At 39.5% G+C, this 22,336-nt stretch overlaps 1 protein-coding gene across 3 annotated transcripts in view; it reads right to left on the reverse strand.

The window, feature by feature from the left end:
* PALLD (palladin, cytoskeletal associated protein) overlaps positions 1-22,336 on the reverse strand; it is a 149,499-nt gene that overhangs the window by 11,778 nt on the left and 115,385 nt on the right. For 2 of the 3 annotated variants that reach the window (XM_032186774.1, XM_032186776.1), the window contains 5 exons: positions 12,162-12,297; positions 9,756-9,857; positions 9,133-9,183; positions 7,404-7,625; positions 1,775-1,924 (listed from right to left, as the gene is read on the reverse strand). In XM_032186774.1, coding sequence (XP_032042665.1) covers positions 1,775-1,924; positions 7,404-7,625; positions 9,133-9,183; positions 9,756-9,857; positions 12,162-12,297 — 661 coding nt within the window. The remainder of the gene's footprint in view (positions 1-1,774; positions 1,925-7,403; positions 7,626-9,132; positions 9,184-9,755; positions 9,858-12,161; positions 12,298-22,336) is intronic. The other variant, XM_032186775.1, reaches the window with a different exon arrangement.

The raw sequence follows: 22,336 nt of genomic DNA on the forward strand, positions 1-22,336 counted from the left end.
GCATAGTAAAAGCAAGCTAATAGCAGAAGAGTATCTTTGCTTGGGAATCAGACTGTGAAGGAAGAATGTAACGGGCTTGGTGAAACAGACAGATGTTTTGTTTAGGGGAGCCAGAGAAGGATGCTTCTGTTTTTTCTCCAAAGAGGAAAAAAAGCACAGAGACAGAATTTTATCATTTAACAAAACTACTTTTTCAATCCCCAAACTAGGAACAGTGCAAAAACACCTCATTTCAGTACATTTAAAAAACCATTAACAAACTAGTGTCATCAACAACAAGAGCTAATAATCTAGACTAATTCGCTGTTGTGTCATCAAATGAGCTTTACTCAGAATAACAAATGTTCAAAAGCAAGCCCTAAACATGCTCAAATGAGTTACTCAGGGACAGATGTCAGCACCCAGATTCAAAGGCAGTTTATTCATCAAGTTATCTAAGATTTTGGATCCTACAGTAACACTACATAGGAAGATGCTGCACATGCACTAAAACAACTTTCATAGGAATATGAACAGGATTTGCATCCTAACTTGCATATCTGTGCATTTTTTAAATCATTTTTAAACCCGCTGTTAACTTGCTCAATTTAAGTTAATTTAACTACCAAGTGTCGTAACACAACGCTCTTCTTTCCATGTGTAAAAGTTCCCAGCTTGAAGAATTCCCTCGGCCTTTTGCTATTTCTTTATTCTGTTATTTGTATATGGAGGAATAGCATAGGTTTAAACAACCTAGATTTAAGCACTGCAATTTGTAGAATCGGGGCTAGACTACAACTGCTCTTTCCACGTTGCCTGTGCACAGTCCCATCCATACATTCACACGCTGCAACACGAGCGGGATTGACAGTAAAAGAGCACGGCACAAATGGAAGTGTCATGTTAAGTAACCTAGCAACATTCATAACAGAGCACAACACTCCTGTTTAGATTAAACTCTGTCTCAGTGATAGAGTTTGTTATTTTACAGTGTAATTCTACTTGCAGCCCTGGTCTTGGCAAGCTATTTGGTGCTACAGAAGAAAGTAATTCGTTATATCCCTAAGTTATGTTACTGCCTCGGTTTCTCATGTGCAAAAATAATTTCCCTGGGTTTGCTCTGCTGTAGGAAAAAGTGGATTGAAAAAGTTACTTCACTAGGATGCTCTTGCATTGGATCTGTGAAATAGAAATAACACTACGAAGCAGTAACACCGTATTTCAGAACATTGGTTAAGACTTTGGGATCAACATGGAAGACCATGAGACCATCCCCCAATATAATAGGGGCCTGATTCTTTTTTTTTTTTTTTGGTCTGACAGAGCCACAATCACTGCCTCATGTAAGCACGTGGAGGTGTGATACACTCCCACTCGCTTCAAAAAGTTGGCCTCAGTCAGAAAATGGTGTCAACAGAAAAAAAATGGAAGAGCTGATGAGCCTGACTGGGTTACTTCTGCTTGATTTTTCCCCCTCGTATAACACATATGCCATCCATACTCAGGGTACTGAGATGTTATCGGCTAAAACAAATGGTGGAACAGTGATTAAAAAACAACATCCATCCCCTCTGAAACCTCAAGCCCTAGGAAAAAAGAAAAAGCTGTTGAGTTGCTAATCTCTTGAAGATAGAAAGGCCCCACCCTCCTGATGCAAGGTGAAAACAGAAATCTAACCTTATATACATGATGGTGACTTCATCAGTTAATTAAATTATGCATATGTAAGATGAGATAGTTTTCTGAAGATTCATGTTCAGAAGCATGTTTGCTCTGGAGCAAAACCTTCATTTACCTGTGGGTTAGCAGCCATAATAGTGTAATTCCCATCATCATCCAGGGTGGAGGCTGTAGTATGCAGCGAGCAAGTTCCATCAGGTTCTCTTTGAATTCGGTAGTGATCGCTTCTTTTAGAAATTTGCTTCCCATCTTTAAACCAATAAATCTGCGGGAGAAAACAGGGCATGGCTGAGAAGAGGTAGGTGCTCACTGTCATCGTTTCTCAATTCAAAGGGCTAACAAACATTCACTGCTGAAAACTTCTCTGGTAAGCAATGAAAGAAATCTGGTTTGATCAACTAGTAGAAGCGCAGAACCACGCTCCATGAGCCGCTCTCAATAAAAGCCAAGCTAGAGAAGAGCAGTGGTTCGGGGAGAAAGACCGGAGCACGAGCATTTATGTAACAAACGTAGATGTGCGAAAGGCCGTGCAGATCCCAAAGGCAGAGCAGCAGCTGAACATTTCAAGAATTGCAAATAAATGTCATTACAGAGAAACGTTCCAGATCAGATTTTTGTCTCCCTTAAACATGAAGAAGCTGGAGAAAGAACTTAAGAAAGCTATGGCTCTCTTGTCAGAAAACAAAAACCTAAACCAGGGTAATTATCAGAATAATTTGTTCAATGATCAATTAAGCAGAACTAATGACCTCACTGTCGAAACACCAGATCTGCGGCATATCCTTTACACTGGCTGGCCAGGCCAAGAAGCCAGAAGGGACTCGGGCGCTCGCTGGCAGCGAGCTGTGCCGTACGCACGGGGCCAGCCCAGCGTAACAGCACGACTGAAACCCTCAGCATCACCCAGCCGTGACAGGTACCTACGGACACCGACAGCTTCACGTAGCAACAGGAAGCACTTCAAAGTAAGGCGGCGTTAAGACAGCCTTTAACAGCTGCGTGCCAACAACAGTGGAGTTCCAAGTTGTACAGACCAGTTAAATTATCTATCAAACAGGGGACTTTTCCATTACTTTTGATACACAATTTTACTCTCTGGCTGACCCAAGATCTACTTTTGATGAGCCAAAAAATGATGTATGTAGAATAATATCTTACAGTAATCCATAAATTACACACACTCACCACATATGTGTTTTAAATGCCTTAGACTTGAGGCAAAAAAAAGATTCAAATATTTTGACTTTGGGGTTGGGTGGGTTTTTGTTTTTTTTTTTTTCCTTTTAAAAATAAGATCAAACCCCAATCTGCATTCTGCTGAAAACAAGAAAGAAACATGAAAGCAAGAAAGCAGACATGGAAACATGTGAAAATATTACAGCAGGCTATAGTCAGCTCCCCAAACCATCATTTTCTTGTCATTTCTGAAGTGTGCATTACTCCTAAAGCTCAGCTAACCTCCTTCAGGCACAGAGCTTTACCCCTAGCCCTTACTTCTCTTTAAAACAGCCTTAGCTGAAAACGCATTCCCAAGTGGCTGATGCATGGAGCACAGCACGGAGGCACGAGAGGGCAGGAGGCGGGTTGTGAAGCCGGCTCCTGCAGGAGGTGGTTTTGTGGTAAATCCTCAGATCACCTGCGAGTGCACACACACCCTGCTGCCCTGTAAACAGTTATTCTGGTGGTTTTAGGCTCCCAAATTATCTTAAATTCACCCCCTGGTGCTGTGCTCCGCCTTTGCTGGCGGGCATATCCCTGGGAGGCTGCTGGTGCAATTGAAGAGGTGTTGCTGGGGGAATGCCGGGGCTGTGCCCCAGCCGAGCCCCCCTCTGGTGGCCAGCGAGCCCCTCATGGTGGCCCAGCCAAGCCCCCCGGGGGCTGACACCTGTCCCTCCAGCAGGGGAGTGCCTGCATGCTCCTGCTGGCCAGAAAGGCCTGCGGGGGGCAGGAGAAGACGGAGTTGCTGTACGCGCTCCCCTCATCCAGGACTTTGAAGGTACCACTTGTGAAGTCATTTCTCTGATGGGACAGGCAAAGGAACATCCAAATACAACGTGTTTCTGACTCACCACAACTGCCAAAGGAGGGAGAAGAACAAGTCCCTCTCTGACAAGCAGGATCAATTACTAACACAACAGATGACAGGTCTGGCTTTTACCATGCTACAAAGGTAACTGTATTTGTCCTGGCTGCATTGCTGGCAGACTGCTTGCAGGAGGAAAACCAAAAAGTTTTCCTCATAGCAACTCCTGAAGTGGGAATTTAGGTCTTGTAGTGAGGAGAGGGTGCCTGTTTTCCAGTAAAAATGAAGCAAAGCACAATTCCTAATAGAATTTCATTTGCTAGCATTATACAGAGTACGTTCTTCGCATTTGCCAACATTTCAAAGCTCTAAATTCATTCACGTGTGGGAAGAGTTAAGGGTCTACTTTTAAATTGCACTAAAATACAGTAGAAAACGTTTGGGAGAGAATGAATGGAAATTTCCCTTAAAAATTAATTACCATGTATGGTTTTTATATTAACAAGCATTGTGTGTAACTAGAAATGATTTCATTTCCTCAATAGCTGGTTATACTTGTTTCCCATTTTGTCTGTCAGCAGGCTTGCAGAGACTCTGCGGTGCTAACAAAAGATTTGGTAATGTCTTCTCGTCTGCTGACAGAGCACTTACTGGAGATGCAAGAGATATTTGATCGCTTATATACACATGCTAATGGATGTTGGTAACAACATAGCTGCAAAAAATGAGTTTTAACTTGCATGCTTTACATGTGTCATAATGCTGCTTGGAAATCTACTGCATTAAGTAGCAATTATTCAATAACAATGCACTTATCAGAAATATCGAGAGACATGCCAGGAATTATTACATGGAAATACACACAAATATTAACTGAACCAGCTATCCAAACATCATACATATGTTGTCCAATACTCATTTCCACTAGGTTCAAAACAATTGACATTGATTGGTTTTACTTACGTGTGGTAGATTCTTAATGTTGCCTTTATCTGACATGGAGTTAATAAGTAAAACGCTACCACTGTTGGAGACAATGGCCCTTGCAGGAAAGTATTTTCTTTCTAGGACACCTTTTAATAAATGTACGATTAAACTATGTAAGCACCAAGCACTGCATCTGGATTGCTTTTATTTGTACCAGATTTTCAGAAACCAATGTGTAATGACTAGAAATACAACGGAATACACAGTAAGAAAGGGTTTTTGATCTTGGGTAGAACAGTCGTTTTTAATCACTGTGAATTATATTCAGCCATGTGAACAGAGATCGGTACAAGCTCTGTGCAACATTCAAGTCTCAATTAACCTTTCATATGGCATTTTCCTAATTCTAAAGAGAAATATCCCTTAAAAAGAAGTATTCCACAATCCCTCTTGTATTACCACAGGTTCTCATTTTAATGAGAAAATAGTTTTACATTATGCTGAAGGTTACAACAAAAGTACACTCAGATTTAAAAAGTCATATTTATGAAGACAGAATTTGCACATCAGTATTCAATTTACATGGCATGTTCAGGGGGAAAAAATAATCAAGCCAATAACCCTGCTTTAGAAAAACCCCCCGTAATCAATGCCAGATTTTAGAAACACTACAGTCCTTCCCAAAGCCATTCCTTGGCAGAGCTGACAGAATACTTAGAAGGGAGGAGCTTTGAGTTAGTAAATTATTTCCAGCTTTTCATTTGCCAAAGTAAAGAATTTATTCGGGGGCAAGACTTCCAGCTTCAACAAATGACAGCAGGACAGCCCTCAACCATCGAACATTACAAAACTGCTATCTTGGCATGCTCAAGGTGAGGGGATGATAGAGCCTTTGAGTATCCAGCTAACAGGTAGCTATCCAACGGTCCTGAAATTAGTTCTGTCCCAAGCACCTTGAGAAATCACATCAAGCATCTGCAAGTGAATGGAATAAAGGGCCATAATCCCAGGTGCAAGAGCAAATCACTTAACATGCATGCTTTGACACTGCACAAAAACAGAGTCCTGAGCGTGTTCACGGCAGCTACTCCTTTATAGTGCGATCCTTTAAAGAAAGCATTAACAATGTGGTCTCCTGGCCATGCAGCTGCTAATACCAAAACAAGGAGAGCAAGGGAAGGAAGAAGAGACATCCTCTTTCATCTGTCTTAAATCAGATTAAAGTGACTGTGAAACTACACCTTAATTGAAAACTGTGAAAAGAAGGGAATGGCTACAGTTGACTAAGGCTGACTCATAATAGGTCGTTCAGCAACTTAGTCATAAGCTCCAGGCAAAAAGAGCACACTACACCTCTAACAGCAACGCGGTGATCTGCCTTCCGCCCTTATTCAGTGCAACAGGCTTTTCCTTACGGTCATCCCCAAAGTAATGCTGGACACCAAAGGGTTGGTATCACTCGGGCTTCTCAGCGTGTCTACACTAGCTCCAGCTTGAAGCAGGAATGCTTTTTTTGATACGAGTATCCTGATCACCCCCACTTACACTGCAGTGGTTCGCATTGTGAAGTGGTCTTGGAGCACAGAATTGGACCCCTTTCAGATGAAACTGAGCCAGAAAATGTGCTCCAAGAACACATCTAATGTGCTGCATCTGCTGCACTCTGTGGGATGAGATGAGAGCCATCCTGCAGTGAAACCTCCTGAAATGCATGCAGGGACAGAGAGCTCATTCTACAGATTTGCTCCTCCTGGTCTGCCCCTTTTTCTGCTACCTGACAAAATCCATTTCTCCTATTTACAGTTTGTGCAATAACATACACTTAGAGCATCGGACACGTAAAATCCGTTCAAAATCCTCAATACCTGTACAACTTATACCAGAGATTTTCACATTCGCTCCTGTGTAGGAGGTAAAAAGAGGCCCTAGCCACAAGGGGTCACTGTAAGAACTGCAAGGACCTCAAAGGGAACACGCTGGCTTTGACAAGGAGTAGGACGCTGCTGCTGTTTGCTTGCTACCTAATGAGTCGTTGACTGCCAGGCAATTTTTGAAATGATTAAATACCACCTACCAAAGAAAGGCATTATTCCAGACTACTGACATCATGCAGCTGGTACTTGTGCATTTGCTAAAAGGAAATGCTTCCCAAGCCCAACACTCCCTCAGAAGCTCATCATTACAAAACTCACCATCATGTCTCATCTTGCTATTGGGATATATGGGAGCTTACGGTATTTGAGTCTGCCTTCCTCTAACCTTCAACAAAATTAAATCTTGTTAGAGCGTGTAGATATAAACTCTGCAGTGCTGAAGAATGCAGAGGCACCACACTGGTTCCTGAACCAAAAGCAATGTATCTTTGCATTAGCATGTTGCTGTACTTCAGCTAATTTATCCACGTTAACCTGGTGTGACTGCTTTTGGAACCACTGTGCCAGCCCACATGGGAATTTCTAGCATTGCACTGCATACTGTGGTGCAGATACACCCGGAAGGTGTATCTTCAAATGACAGAAGTATTACTTCTAGGTAAAATAATTGAGATGAAATCTCAGGAGGGAAAGATTAAGAGCTGAAGTCTCACAGTAGATTTTTGCCTGCTATAAATTTAAATACATCCAGTGATAACAAAAGTGATTTGTCATTTTAGACCAGCTAGGGATCTTTCTTGTCAAGAGAGAACATCTGCTATTCCTGTAAGACACGGTCCATGGGGTCTAGGGGCTCACTGTAAGGTACCAATACACAGCTCTTCAGAGTGTATCTAGAACCGTTCACTCTCTTTTCTTACCTTTGGCTTTGGATTTCCTGCCACTTTGCATGTAAATGTGACTGGCATTCCCTCAAAGATTTTGTAATGCTTCAGCTTTATCTCAAAATACGGTGACATATTGTTATCAGTAGGTTCATCTCCATGTTGCACCTCATCATCTGATTCCTCCACAGGAGATCTCTCCAGCCTGTATTCAATTTCACTGATCAATCTTTGCTCAAAGCTGGAGACTTTATATTCCTGTCAAACAAGAAAGGTATGTATTAGTGTGTAGCTTCAACACATTACTTAGCAAGTTATTTTTCTACTTTTTTCTTGTTGTTGTTATTCTACTGATCTCTGACAATCCATTAAGGTTTTACATATAAAAGGAAACTGTATCTTGTTGAAGAAAAACACTATAATCCATGCCTCCAATAACTTCCCTATGAAACAACGAAGACATCTGGTATGAGGCAACAATTGTATTTCATGTTATCTTAAGGTCTAATTTATAAGGGGAAGGAAAGTCATTGGTTTCCATTTTTTAAAAAAGCTTATAAAAGTATTCTGAAGCAGTTCATAAAGACGAAAGAAACACTCTAATATTTCCTTCAGGGTACAGGCAGATTTAGGGTGGGTTTTGTTTCCAGATGGCCATAAGACCATATGGTTCACATCTGCTATTTGCATAGAATTGTACTGGAGGCTGAACCAGAAGGCTAAAATGATTTTGTTTACAGTTGCCTGTAAAAATGAGAAAATGGCAGCACTGTCCATGATATTTGCCTCCCTTCACTCCTGTTACCATGGTCCCCTTTGTCTGGCCAAAAGTATCACACTTCTTCCTTAGAAAGAAAATTTGTTATGAGAGTATTCAAGACTTAGAAAGAAGAGCGGAAAGTTTCATCTGGTGTAAAATACTGCTTCTTGTTTAAAATTGCTATTCAGATACTGGGAAATGTTACTGTGACACACACACACACAATAACTTGCCTTCTTGAACTGTTCCTTCTATCTACTTTGCTGTACAAAAGTCCTACTTTGAATCTTACTGATAGCCAAGATAAAGCCAGAATTCAAAGAAATTCAAAAGCAGGAGAAAATCTTTACAAGGCAATGCCCTTCTCAGTCTGCAGATATTTAGGTACTCTTGCAGATGACCTCTAACTATTGTCTCTGCCCTTACTTTATTTAAGGTAGAAAACACATCTCATATGGAATCTCCTTTCACATACCCATCCTCTGTCATTGACTTCAGCCTGGAAATTACATGTAGCCTTTCTGCTGGCTGCTTGCTGAACTAACCATCACCCTCAGTAAATGGAAGAAGAGAGAAATCTTTGTAAACTGCAGATGTGTTTGTTTATTTATTTGTTCCCTGAAAGTTTCTCATAAAAGTAGATCATATAAGATCATATCATAAAATTATATGTGGTATACATAAAGAGCAGCTGATTTAGATGCAAGGCAATTAGTATAGGTTAGCATTACAGCAGAAAGGTACTGGAGCACACCATTACTGCAGTTAAGCTGCCTGCACTCAGACCACCTTCAGACCAACTGAGTAACAGACCAACTTTAACACTATGAAGGGAATGCATCCCCAGTCTCCCCGGTTATTGATGTCGGTGACCTCTTGTTATTAACCAAAAGAACAGTAAAATGGAAAGGGCAAAGATGACAGGGGAGGGAAAAAAAAAAAAAAAAAAGTAAAATACGGGGGGAAAAAAAAAAGAACAAGAAAGAAAATGGAGCAAATGTTAACCTTTTGAACATCCACAGGACTCACTACAGAAGCATCAACAGAGCGAGCTTCCTGTAAGGACAGAAAAAAAGATCAAGAGGCAGAAAGAAGACAGAGAAGCATCCATGACAGTTTCTCAGTGTTTATCTGGAGAAGGTACTTTATGTGGTAACATAAGCAAATGAATGCTACACATTTCCGAATAGCAACTCTGGCATCTGAACAATGGAGAATGTGTACCTGGTCTTCCAAGCAGACTTTCTGTTGTGTTTTTGGTCTGCATCCAAAAAGTGCAGATTACACACATAAAGACAAGATGCTTTCAAGATAGTAGATGTATTTTTGCCTTGAGAGACTTAAAGGGCAGGACAGCATAGGATAAACGGAAGAGTTTAAAGCAGACAGAAGACATTTGAGAACTCTCACAACCTTATTCAGTATGGAAAAACTGAGCAATAGGCATGTGGTTCTCCAGTTTACTTCACTGATATATAACATATGAGTTCTGTAATCAAAACCATCCTATCTTGTGTATATTTTTTTGTCTAATGTAGGTCTTTTTTAAAATAAAAGAATCAGCCCGTTAAAAAGAAATTTGAAAGAAATTTTTTCTTTTCCTATGAACTTGCAGAGTTATGCAGCACCTGTATTGCAGGCTCCTCTTCTGGTTCCTGGATATTGAAGACAGTTGCAGCACTGTCTGCTCCCAGCAATCGACGGGCCATTTTTTCCTCGTATGTTAACCTCTGAACAGAAACAAAACAAAAACAAAACAAAAAGGGAGGGGAGTAAGAATGAGGGAAAAGCAGAGAAAGGTTTTTGTTACTCATTAAGAACTACAAGCAGTGAGACACTAAGCAATGCTTTACGTAGTATAAAAAAGAGCAGCAATATGTTTTTAACAGAAATTTTCTACCACAGTTTGTAATGCATTTTTTTTGCATTACAAGTGGCTCTTCTGGCTTAAGCAACCCTTGCCCTGACTGTGCCATTTGTTTCCATCCTCTTGCCAGGAACTTGGGCAGGAATGAGCAATAGGAACTGCTTAAATCAGCATGGCCATCAAAAAAGTGCATGTCAAATCATCCCAAATCTTATTCCGAGCTGTTCTGCTCAACTTTTACATTAGAACCACACGGTAGAAAACGCTGCCAAAATGCCAAGGATATACTGCTCTACTACTTCATTATTCTGTCAAATATAAAATGATAGTTTTATAGAAAAAATACTTTAAAATTTTTATTTCTTCTTACAGACAGCTTTTATAAGACAGCTTATAAAAGACGGTGGCAATTTGCACTCAGAAGATAACACAAGTTAAAAGAAAACTAAGTGTACAATTCAAGTTTTCCAATATTCTTCCTTCTGCGTTCAAAAGAACACTTCATGCACTTAAGATACACGCTTACAAAGCAGCACTGCAAAAATATGTCAGTGAATGAAAGGCAAACTAACTACACAGTTAAATGTCTCATTTAAAAAAAAAAGTGAAAGAAGAATGGAAACTGTAAAACATTGCATCTCCTTAATGCTTTCATTTTTAAAAAGCTCATTTAAATTAATTTTTAAAAGATGTGACATTGTTGCTAAAGCAGCAAGCTGAGGGTCGTGAAAACTAGGTACTAATCTTGGCTACGTTACAAGCATCTGAACAAGTCACAAACTTTTCTTTACTTTAGTTTCTTTTGTGATCACTCCAAGTGTCCACAGCCATGATTACACAAACAGAATCACTCAAGACAGGAATCTGCAAGGCAAAAGCCTCAAGGCAGGTGCAAAAACTGAGTATATTGGTTTAAGCTCTCACATCATCTGATCACAGATTTCTGTTTTCTTTTCCTTGGGCCATGTGGGCTTCTTCAGGACATTCCATTCATTTGTCCAGGCCCAACATCTCTCTCACTTTCCAAAATAGGCCTGACAGTCACGGTCAGCCCACCTCCTTTGAAAAAACATGAACCTATAAACTATGAGAGTGATTCTGCCTAACTACTAAGGAAACTACCAAACCCTCTGCAGTCAATGGAGAAAAGTAAGCACACCTGCACTAGTCGCTCACTGAATGCTTTCCCTACTTCACTCCATTGACTTTATTGAGATTTGGCATCTGGCAGCTGTGGAACAGCCAGTTGGACTCAATGGGGTATCTGGAACTTAAATACCATTGTCCATATCCCAGACACTATAGCCAACTTCTGAGTACGGTCCTGAGAAACCTAAAGCATAGTATCTTTCAGTGACACAAAGCTATCCCCAAGTCATTCCTATGCTTTTGAAAATATTTCACTGACAAAATAGGGATGACAGTCTACATTTTTTATATTACCTTCTTCTTAAAAGAAATCCCTGTTTCAAAGATGCTTGAATCAATGCCTTAATCAACTCCTAGGAGAACTTTGCAGCTGTTTATTTCAATTGTTTGTTATGTTTGCCCATTTTACCTCATTTCTTGTCTCTCCAGATTGTTAATGCTTGATAAAGCCTGTAAATTATTACTATAGAGTAGTTCATACCCTTTTGATCAAAAAAAAAAGTCCCGCAACTGCACGATCTAATGATGCCTGATTCCTAAATAGGTTCATTTCTCATGATGAACTACCTTGTGCCCCTTTGATGTCCAGCTATCATCTATTCTTCCCCCTCTGTTGTCCAACAACTAGGCAAAAGGTAGAGTGGACCTGGGCTGATAAAATGCTATGCATACACTGTCTGTCCAGCCATTCAATAGTAATGAACAATTAAAGAAAATGGTCTTGGAGGCTGAAAATGCCCTTGAGGTACAGACTGTGATGGATTCTTATGGGAATTCATAATCCTTGAGCCTCTATTGCTTTGTTAAGTCCAAGTAAAGTTGCCCAGCAGGAGAGGGAACTACAGACCAAAATGTACAGTATCATTCCTTACAGAAATGCAGCTTTGGAAATGCAATTAAAAGAATGAATACGTAAAATATAAAAATACTTTACACAGAATTATTTCATAGGCAGATTATCTGAGAAACTACCCTTGATGCCCACGCCCTTCCCCCATGGTATTTTATGTTTTTATACCGGTTGCCCGTTGTTCAAAAGGTCTTCCTTGAAGCGAAGTTTTCTTTCCAGATCCTGAATTACAGCATCTTTTGACCCTTGAATCTCTTCATCTGAAGCTATTCTAGCAGTTCTGCCTGTTTTCTTGGGAAATCCCCTGCAAAACAGTACAGGAAAATTCATGAGCTTTCCTGAAATCATTGGTATTTAGGAATTACTGGATGAAATCCTGCCATTAGTGAAGAAAATGACATTGTTTCTTTGAGATTAGATGTCTGGCATCTTGCTTACTATGCTGTTCCTTCTAACTCACATCACTGATTTAATGGTTAGTTTAAGGACAAAGTTGAAATTATGCTTTAAGCATTAGTTAAAATAGGGCTCAGGGTAGCATAGCTGTGGCTGTAAACATCATCTGCTCAAAGAGCAAACTGATGAGTGATGGCAATAAAGCAACATGAGAGGAAACATGAAAGAGAAAGCATGACTAGATAAGTGGGGACAGAAGATAAACTAGGGTCCTATTAAGTACCAGATGGGTGAAGATCATAACGAAGTACAACAAGGCAGTTAATTATTAATTTCCTATATTATTTATTAACTAATTCCTTGGTTCAGCTTTTCTATACACAATGCATAACTTGATGTTTATTCTTCGTATCTCTGTGAACACACACCCGGAAGGCAACATGTTATTTCTGAAAGAATGGCCATTCACAGGGTCCAGGTTACACTGGCAAAAATTAAAATCAGGCCTGTAAAGCATTTTTCAGGGTTGGCTGCCAGATGGTGACCATGTAGCAGTTTGCATTCACAGGGCAAAGCCCTTCCTCATAACCTGTCTACAAGTCATGATTATACGTTCAGGATGTCTCACTACCAATTTCTGGAATGGCACAGGAAATATTTGTTTCCAGTCTGTGCTAGCACTAAATACTTTTCAGTAATGTTGTGATTATGTTGGGTATTGCTGGAAATACCCAGAAGTTTCTTCTACTGGAGATGAGCTGTTAGTACACCAGTTCACATTGAAGAAATAAACATGGCTATCAGTTTTTTAAGCTTGTAGCACCCCAGATTTCTCTGGTTAAGCTGCACAACATCATTTAAAACATCAATGCTTACTCACTGTTAGTTTTTGTTTAAACTTCAGTGGTTAAATGGGGCTCAGCCCATTACAAGGGAATGACTTATGAAAAACACAAAATCCAATCAGCTAAATTGCCAAACTCACAGGGTGGTAGAGATGGAAAAAAAATAAACCAGCATGCTAGGGGTAAACTTCTTTCCAACATGCAACCGGATAATACGATTACCAGCACCAAAATGTTAAACTACAATCATATGGAGATAACAAATTTCCTTGCATATTGCTTGGTATTACGTTTCTGTAACATGGTTCACGGTCAGATAAAACTTATTCTTCAGAAACTGTTTTCAATGGTCATCTTTACCATTACTTAAAATGAAGCAATACATCAAAAGCTATCAAAAGCCACAAAGGAATCAAGTGACTAGATGAAGAAGACAATAATTGGAAACATTTCTGCATAAATTCCTAAAACATTTCATACTCTGTTACTGAAAGGAAATTTAAAATTACTGGAAAATGGTGAAGTCCTTGTGAAAAGAGTTTCATTTTCTTATCAAATCACAGGAGAAGAGCAGACATGCGCCTAATGTTTCAGAATGCCAGAGAACAACATCCCTCACCCTAGAAATATTCAGCCATTAGCTGGAGATCTTTTCAGCCCCCAAGCAGAATTTCCTTTGGCATTTGTCTGGGGATGTTCTCAGTCACAAGTTACAAACTCTCCCTCACTCTGCTTTGGGGAAAAAGTCAGGAAAAGTATCCCATCTACAGGGAGGCAGGAGGATGCTAAGAGGAGGGGGCAAGGTCTCCAAGGATGCCTCAGTAACTCAAGAAATTGGGGGACAGTAAACAAAGGAAGATACCAAAGGAAAATGGACTGGATAAGGTGGGATGTGGGGATCTGAAGGTAACGTCCCTCAGGAAGCCTGGACAACTGCTGGAAGGCTAGGGGAAAGGTGGCACCTGTAGAGCCCCCTGTTTCTCCCCTCACAGTCTTTCCTTTCACCATCCAGCATCTTAAGCCACCCAGAGCAACACTGCCACGGAACTGAATTTTGCCATTCCTTGGATAAGGCCCCAAAAAAACAACAAAAAAATACGTTAACAAATACAGTTTTCATTTCACATTCTTACACATTTCATACTCAGGTGATAAAAGCAGTAGGAGACTTAGCAGGAAAAACAAAAACAAAAAAAGACAACCACCTGCTCGGCACTCAGTAGGCTGGAAAGGTAAAATTTACAATTTACTCAAGAAAGTCACACCACTGCAGCAAAAGAAGGGGCTGGGCTAGGTGCACTGGAGTGGATTTCAAGTCACAAGTGAAAGCATTCTGTGGCGTTATCTCAGAAAACATTAAGTCCCTAAGCAAGCACACCTACTTCTAAAAGGGGAAGGCATACCAGGAGATCGCAGGTCCGTAGGTTCAATGTCCGTACCAAGCACAAGGAAACAATGCTACAGTCAGTTTCAAAACAAAGCAGAATAGTAAGGCAATGCAAATCGCGTTTATCAAACCTCATTAATTTCTCTCTCTGTGGGGCTGGCAGGCATAGAGACAAGCAAGAAGAAGTAGCTTTGATACACTTCAGTTTGTTTTCTGAGTAAGCCTTCAGGAGAGCCAGTAGTTCCCTAGCAAATCAGGGAAAACAGCCTGGCTGAAATTTCTATCATATGGCTGCAGAACTGTCTTAAAATACTATTCAGAGTATCTTTTTTTTTTTTTTTTTTAAATCAAACCAGAAGAACGGAGATAGTCTGTCAAAGGGCTATACTTAGTTCCATACTTAGTATTTCAACCTTCACTATCACAATAGTGGAAAAAAGCACATTTCTCAACTTGGCTGATGACACTCAACTTGAACTGCAACTCACTTGCAGGTAACACAACTGTCATTTACAATAATCCTCATAATTAGTCTGGAGGTGATCTAATGATGATGAAACTCTGGAAAAATGTTCAAAGCCTGACAGCAATACAAATGCAAAATTAACACTAGCGCATTAATCATCTCACAGAAGAATCTGAGCTTAAAACCTGGACACCAATGCAATTATTTCAAAAGGAAGATGAGTACAATTCTGGGACACAATGGCATAAGACAATAAAGTTCATCGTTTCCTTTTATCCTTCTTGTTGGACACGGAGTCCAGTTTTACCACAGCACTTCAAGAAAAATAAAAACAAATTGAAGAACTTGAAAAACAAGAAAACCGTAAGATGGTTTTAAAACCATCTGTAACAAAGTCCCTATAAAAATGTTGGGAAAATCCTGCTTATTTAGTCAGGAAATGAGGAGAATTAAGATGAGAGAGGTGAATCAAACATAAAACATCAGAAAATTGCTGGCATTCAGTGATTCTCCACGGCTGCTGAGGACAAGTAGAGAACTTTATTTGAAGACAGACAGAGCTCGCTTTGACAAAAGCAATGCACAACTCTCCTCTCTCCTTTCCTTCACCCTCCAACAATGGTAGTAAAACACTGGAATAAGTTATGTAGGGAAGCTAAGGAATTTTTTCTGAAGAACAAGGTAAGCAAATATTTCAGTGATGGCCTGGGGATCCCCGGTAGCATTTAACATGAGAGGCAGACTCCCTAACAACCTCCCAGATCTCTGTGGATGTGCCAGAACATCCCGAGCTTCGCACAGCGGGGCTGGAAGCGCTATCCAAGGCCTGGTCAAAGCAACTTGTCTGAAAAATAGATTCTCATCTCTTTACTTACATTAAGAAGCAAGTATTTAAGCAAGAAGCAGTCAGTTTAAAAATGTAACTATAAAAATGAATATCAGCCAAAATGCCTTCAAATGCCTTCAGAAGCATGTCTTCCTTGGTTACCCTCATGCTTTCTTTTCATCTCTCCTCGGCAAGGATTTCAAACAAAGTTCTGTCAATTCATTTGTGTATTTGTATGTTTGTTTTTTGCCTGATGCAATTTTCAGAGACTATCGGAAGCATTAATATAGTTGGAAAAGGCATATTTAAAGACATCGACACAACAGCAACCACAAATGCGCAAAGAAATGATCAGCTTTTGAGTACTGGGCTGAAATTCATGTCGATTTTAAGCACCTCTAAAATGGGCATCATTGAAGTTACTGAGTGCCTGAATAGAGGCATAGATAAAAGCATGCAAGTCTGAATTCTTTTGGTCAGAAAGGGAGCAAGGAAGTTGCTAAAACTTAGGCAAACTTAACTCACACACAGAGATTTTTGACAGCAAAGATTTTTGCAACCTTGGCTTGGCACTTCTTCGTTTTGAGTGTTTGCCCTAACATTTGTTTAGAAAGAAGGCCAAACCAGCAGTACTTTTCATGTTTTAATTACACAGAGTGCATACTGGACTCGATTCCCTCTCTTTTCCTATGTACCTTTTAAATGTAAACAAGGGCAACAGGCTGGCTGTTGTTATCCTTCCAAGAACAAATTCCTGTTTGCAGCCAACATGGCTCAGTTTCACAGAAACCTAAATCAATTCTCTGGTACTGGGGTAATGAACAGTAACTTGACTTCTCCTTTAAAACTACAGTCTTCCAAAAATACAGCTAATTCCTGTAACCATTTAACACATTTTTTCACTTACTGTAAGAACAAAGTTACTATGAGCATTGTAACAGGCCACGAACTTTGAAGTAGCAGCTGCATATTAAAATTGTTTTAGTCTGATCTTGTCATATATACAGCTCTGTTTGGTAATGTGACATTAAATGCACCCAAATCAAGGGAATGCCTGAGGCAGAGTCCTGACTAAGGATGATTTGTACAAAATGAAACAAAGGTAACAAAGTTCAATTATTTCTACCACCCAAGAACAAGTTATGAAACTATCAAAAAAAAAAAAAAAAAAAAAAAAAAAAAAATCATGCTTCAGCACTGGATAGGATCAAGACTGACGTGAACAATATATAATCCTAAGCAAGTCTGATAGTCTGATCCCTCTTTAGGGCTTGATTAGACAACACACAGAACAAATCACCTACAAAGTGCACGCCTACCACCCAAAATTTATTTTTCTAGGTCTTATCTTTAAAAATGCACTTTTGCTCATGCAAAGAATTACAGTTTTTTCATTCTCCTATTCAGTTCCTTCCCCAGCTGAGCAAATTACTCTGCTTCATACTGCACTGATTACCACAGATACGCAAGTGCTGTTTGCTTTTCAAAAGATGTCCACATATTTTATATCAATTGAAAAAATACTACCTATTTTGTGACTGGTAATCTCCTCTGCCTTTTGTATTGCTAGCAGCGTGCTTTTGTGATTTCTCCTTGACCCTTGGTTCTATAGCTAGAACCAAGGGTCAAGGAGAAATCACAGAAGCACTGACTGCTCTTGAAAGTAGAAAGGCTGGCACAGTTCTTATAGTCCTGAACTCTTGAGAAGAGAAAGGTAACTGCCAGAAGAATGAGAAGTAAAACATACACTGGTCTGAGAAAAGGCAATACATCAAAAATATTAACTATAATGGTACATGATGAAATGCTACTGGTTAAGATCTCCACTAGTGTCAAGCACTGTACCTGGTTTTTAGATTCACAGACATTTCTGTAGCATCCAAATCTACGTGAAATAAGAAAGTTATAAAATTAAATCCTCAGAAGGAAAAATCTGCGGACCAAAACAAGCTATAAGCAACAGTGCAATTTGCATTGAAATAAATGAACGGGTACAAATAGCCTCCACATCTTTTCAGCAGAAAGGTATATGTACTAGTTCCCTTAGTTAAGTTCATTTGTCATCTTGCCACATTCTTAAGCATCTATAACTATCATGTAGAAAAAGAACTAGATAAAAACCGTCTGGAAAATTAAGTCTTCCAGATCTAATGATTGTCAGGAGGACAGTTATTTTGGCTACTGTCTGTGAGTGTCTGCATTAAACTCTTTATCTCTACTTTTAAGCAACTTGAATAGATTAGATCTGGGGCACCACCAGGCTTTTGAACTTCAAACGGAACAAATATGCATTCATAATATTTCAAAAAAGCTGACATGGATATTCATTTTACAATAATCACCTGCATGTACATAATAAAAAGGTGTTACACTGCCAAAACAAAAACCCCAATATGAGTTGTTCCTTAGCACAACCAACAAGAAGTGATCTGGTACCAGAGATAAACCACACAGGTGCTGGTCTAATAGCCACAAGTAAGATCCAAGCCATGGGGAAAGGAGGTACAACACAATAAATGATGAAGCTTTAAATAAAAACATTCTAATGGACAGGAACAACAGCTTCAGAAAATTGGAGGTTGGGAATGAAAGTAAATCCTAACATTTGCTGGAATTTTTCCAATGACAGAAACACTTGTTTTCAGATACAGTTTCCTGAGCCCCAGGGATAACTCTAGGAATGAGCAGCAGAGAGAAATGAGGTGAGCTCCCTCAGAAGCAGGAAGACACCCTGACTGTTCTCTGTCTTGTGGTGGAATTCTTCATCAGGAATTAATGAATCCCTTCCTACATATCACTAATTTCTCATCAGCCATACTGTAGGTAACCTCAATTGTTTTACAGTTGTGAGAAACACAAGTTACAGAAATGGGAAAAGTAAATGTCTGGTCTACATAGGAGAGCAATATGTTTTACTCTAAAATGAAAGCTGACGTTTGTACTGACAGACTGTTGAAAGCTGTTAGATATGAACATGGAGAAATGTAGCTTTTCCTCACAGTGGTCACCATCACCACTGACTCAAGGAACAAAAGGGTTACTAAAATATTTGTCTCTTGGTGCTATTTGAGACAGAATTCAATGCACAAGTCACTGTACATAGCTGCAAGAACAGACCATCAGCTCTGATTCAAAGGGGAAAAAATGTGCAGATCTCTCTGATGTTGCTATTCTCATGATTCCCACAGAATCCCTATTATGATTTTGAATCAGTGAATCACAGAATATCCTGAATTGGAAGGGACCCACAAGATCATTGAATCCAGCTCCTGGCTCCACACAGGACCACCCAAAAATCAGACCCTGTGTCTGAGAGCACTGTCTAAATGCTTCTTGAACTCTGTCAGGCTTGGGGCCCTGACCACGTCCCTGGAGAGCCTGTCCCAGTGCAGACCAACTTCTGGGTGCAGAACTTTTCCCTAACCCCCAGCCTGACCCTTCCCTGTCCCAGCTCCATGCTGTTCCCTCGGGTCCTGTCGCTGTCCCCAGAGAGCAGAGCTCAGCGCCTGCCCCTCTGCTTCACTCGTGAGGGAGCTGCAGGCCGCCATGAGGCCTCCCCTTGGCCTGCTCTGCTCGGGCAGATTTTGTCTCCTGTTTGTGCCTATGGTGATATTTTTGAAGATATTTACTTGAAGAAAAAGCATCTACCTTAAGAAAAAAATACAAATTTTTAAGTTCTTTTCAAAAGGATGTATGTATAGCTGACAACACATGTTTTTATACTTAGAAAATATAAAGGGACCCAGGTTGGATGGCTCCACACCTTTCTGTATAGCAGGATTTATATTCTTTTTATTTCATTATTTTATTTATTTTATTTTATGCTCTTACCCAGAATTTGTCTTTTCTGATCATTAAAAAATGTATATCTATTTTGATATAGATATCATTCATTTTTGCTATGAACGGTAAAGACCAGATTCTAGCTTAAAAAGATTTACATGCGGACAAAACACTTCAACTCTAGGTTTCTGTCACACCAAGTCTGTTTCCTGCACGTTTTTTGTAACCGAAAGCTAACCTGAGACCAATACATTTACCCAACCAAGGTTTCTTTCTTTAGGTAAAGGAACAAAGAGCCAAGATTTTTACCAACAGTATCCAACAACATCACTGCAGCCAAGTTTTACCTCAGAAACAACTGATGAGTGTTCATAATTCCCTTAAGTATTTAATTAGCTATGGAGCTCCACCAGCACTTCTTGTCTTGCTTAATAACACAACGCTCTGGCAAGATACGAGTTTATCATATCGGCCCCATCACAAGAAGTGGTGGTTCCTAAAGCTTGTTCAGCTAACATTGCTACAACACACCCTCGTTTTCAAGCTGTGGCTAACAACAAAGTGGCTACAGCTTACTGAAAAAAATGAGATATATTTTATTCAACTGAAACATTTACCATAAAACTGTTGCAAATAAATGTTTAGACTATTTAGAGGTGAATCAGTAGGTACTAACTATACAAAGCTGCTGTCCATGTTTCAGATGTCCAAATGAAATAGAGAAAATTCCTAAGTAGCTGTTCCCATGATTCAGACAAGGCTGTAAGTCTACATGCTGGGAGGAAAAAAAGCAAGCAAAAAAAAAAAACAACAACCCAACAACATGCACAACATCTATCTATCAACTGGAAAGAATATGCATTGTATCAAACTGGTTTCAATAATGGCACATGATCTACAGAGTCTAAGGGGAAAAACCAAGGAAAAATTCAACTCTTAGCTAAAATGTTAGCACTGCAATGGTTATTATTTACCTATATTCTGCTCCAACTACAAAAACAATCAGAAGAAAGTAAGAATGTTGCATACTTACTACTGATTTTTTTAAAAAAAGATTTAGTCATGAAAAAACACTGAAATGTATGAAAAATAATTATTCAATAAATTCTACAGTATATCAAGACACATAAAAGTAGTCTACAGGATTTCTTATTCTGACAAATAATGTTTTTTTGGTAATTACAGGAGACTGACAAAGCTAAATAATTATTGTTTTCTTTCAGACATTTGATTATGATTGTCGAGGTACTCATGCCTGAGTGAGAAAAAAACAACAAAACAAACCAACCAAACAAAAATAAACAACAATGGTAAAAAGACCATATAATCAAAATATTAGGAGTGAATTACCAACCCTGAAATATACAGACACAGGAAAAATGACAAGAGAAAGGAGCTATGAAAATACTGAAGGCAGACAGGAAAACTGCGTTAAGAGCATTTTTCTCTTAGAGGCACTTGGTACAAAATTGTGTAAGTATCTAAATGCAATGACAGATCCAATTCTACTTCCATTGAAGTTAAACTATAGAAACAAATAATAAAGTTATCTTCTAAAGAAGAAATCCTACCACTTCAAACACTGTAACTGGAGTCTCTAGTCAAACATGCATCTCCTTTCCATGAAGGGTATTTCAAGCAGTAGCTGGTTCACTTTCAACAACGCAATCGTATTCTCGATATCACCACTACATGACAGATTTGAAAGTAGAGACAAAGCTAAATGGCTTGACTAGCTTTTTAGATGCTGTACTGAAGCAAAACCGAATACCTTAATTAATTCCGTGCACCCAGTACAGTCTGTTACAGCACGCTGCCAGGTAACAGTATCATCCTTTGCAATCAGTGGATCTCAGAGATGTATGGAGGACACGGTAAGAATATAGGTTTAGGATATAGAATACTGTGAGTGCTCAAAAACTAGAGCATCTCGAAAATATACATATGTTCAAGGAATGAGGATTTGTGAGGGTAGAGAAAAAGTCAAGGGGAAAGATGAAGCAAAAGGGAAGGTGTGAAAACAGCAAATACAGAAGAACTGAAATTGAAGCACAAAGCAGAGAAAACCAAATGACTTGCTTATTTACCCAGCAAGTCCAAAGACACAGGCATTAGTAGCCTCTAGTGAATGTAAAATGAAAGGGGTGAAGCCAGAGAAAAACAGACAAAGATATATAAGATATATAACAACATATTTTTTTTCTGCATCAAGAAGTACACCCTTTACCATGTTTTAATGTTATAATTAAGATGACAAATGCTCATTGTAAATATATATACAGATGTATAAATCATACACACATACACTCAGCATGGTTAACATGACCCAGCTCCCATCTGCATTACATTTCCTGAGGGAATGGCAGGCCAAACAGCCTCAACCACCTTATCGGGCCCAGCTGTGAACCTGAGGCTGCTGTCTTGTCTTGGGGGGAGAGACACATGCACACCCTGTCACACGCACACCCAGGCTGGTAGCTGCTAGTTTTGGGGAAGCATCCTTGCAGAGTGCAGCCTCTGTGTCCAAAGATAAAAGGAAATGAGGCGCACAGCTGAATGCCTCAAGTAAAAACATACGCCTGAATGTAGCATAATAGGGAAAGAATCATAGAATCGGTTCAGGTTGGAAATGACCTCTAA

The sequence above is a fragment of the Aythya fuligula genome, chromosome 4 (assembly GCF_009819795.1).
Source record: "Aythya fuligula isolate bAytFul2 chromosome 4, bAytFul2.pri, whole genome shotgun sequence".
NCBI lineage: Eukaryota > Metazoa > Chordata > Aves > Anseriformes > Anatidae > Aythya > Aythya fuligula.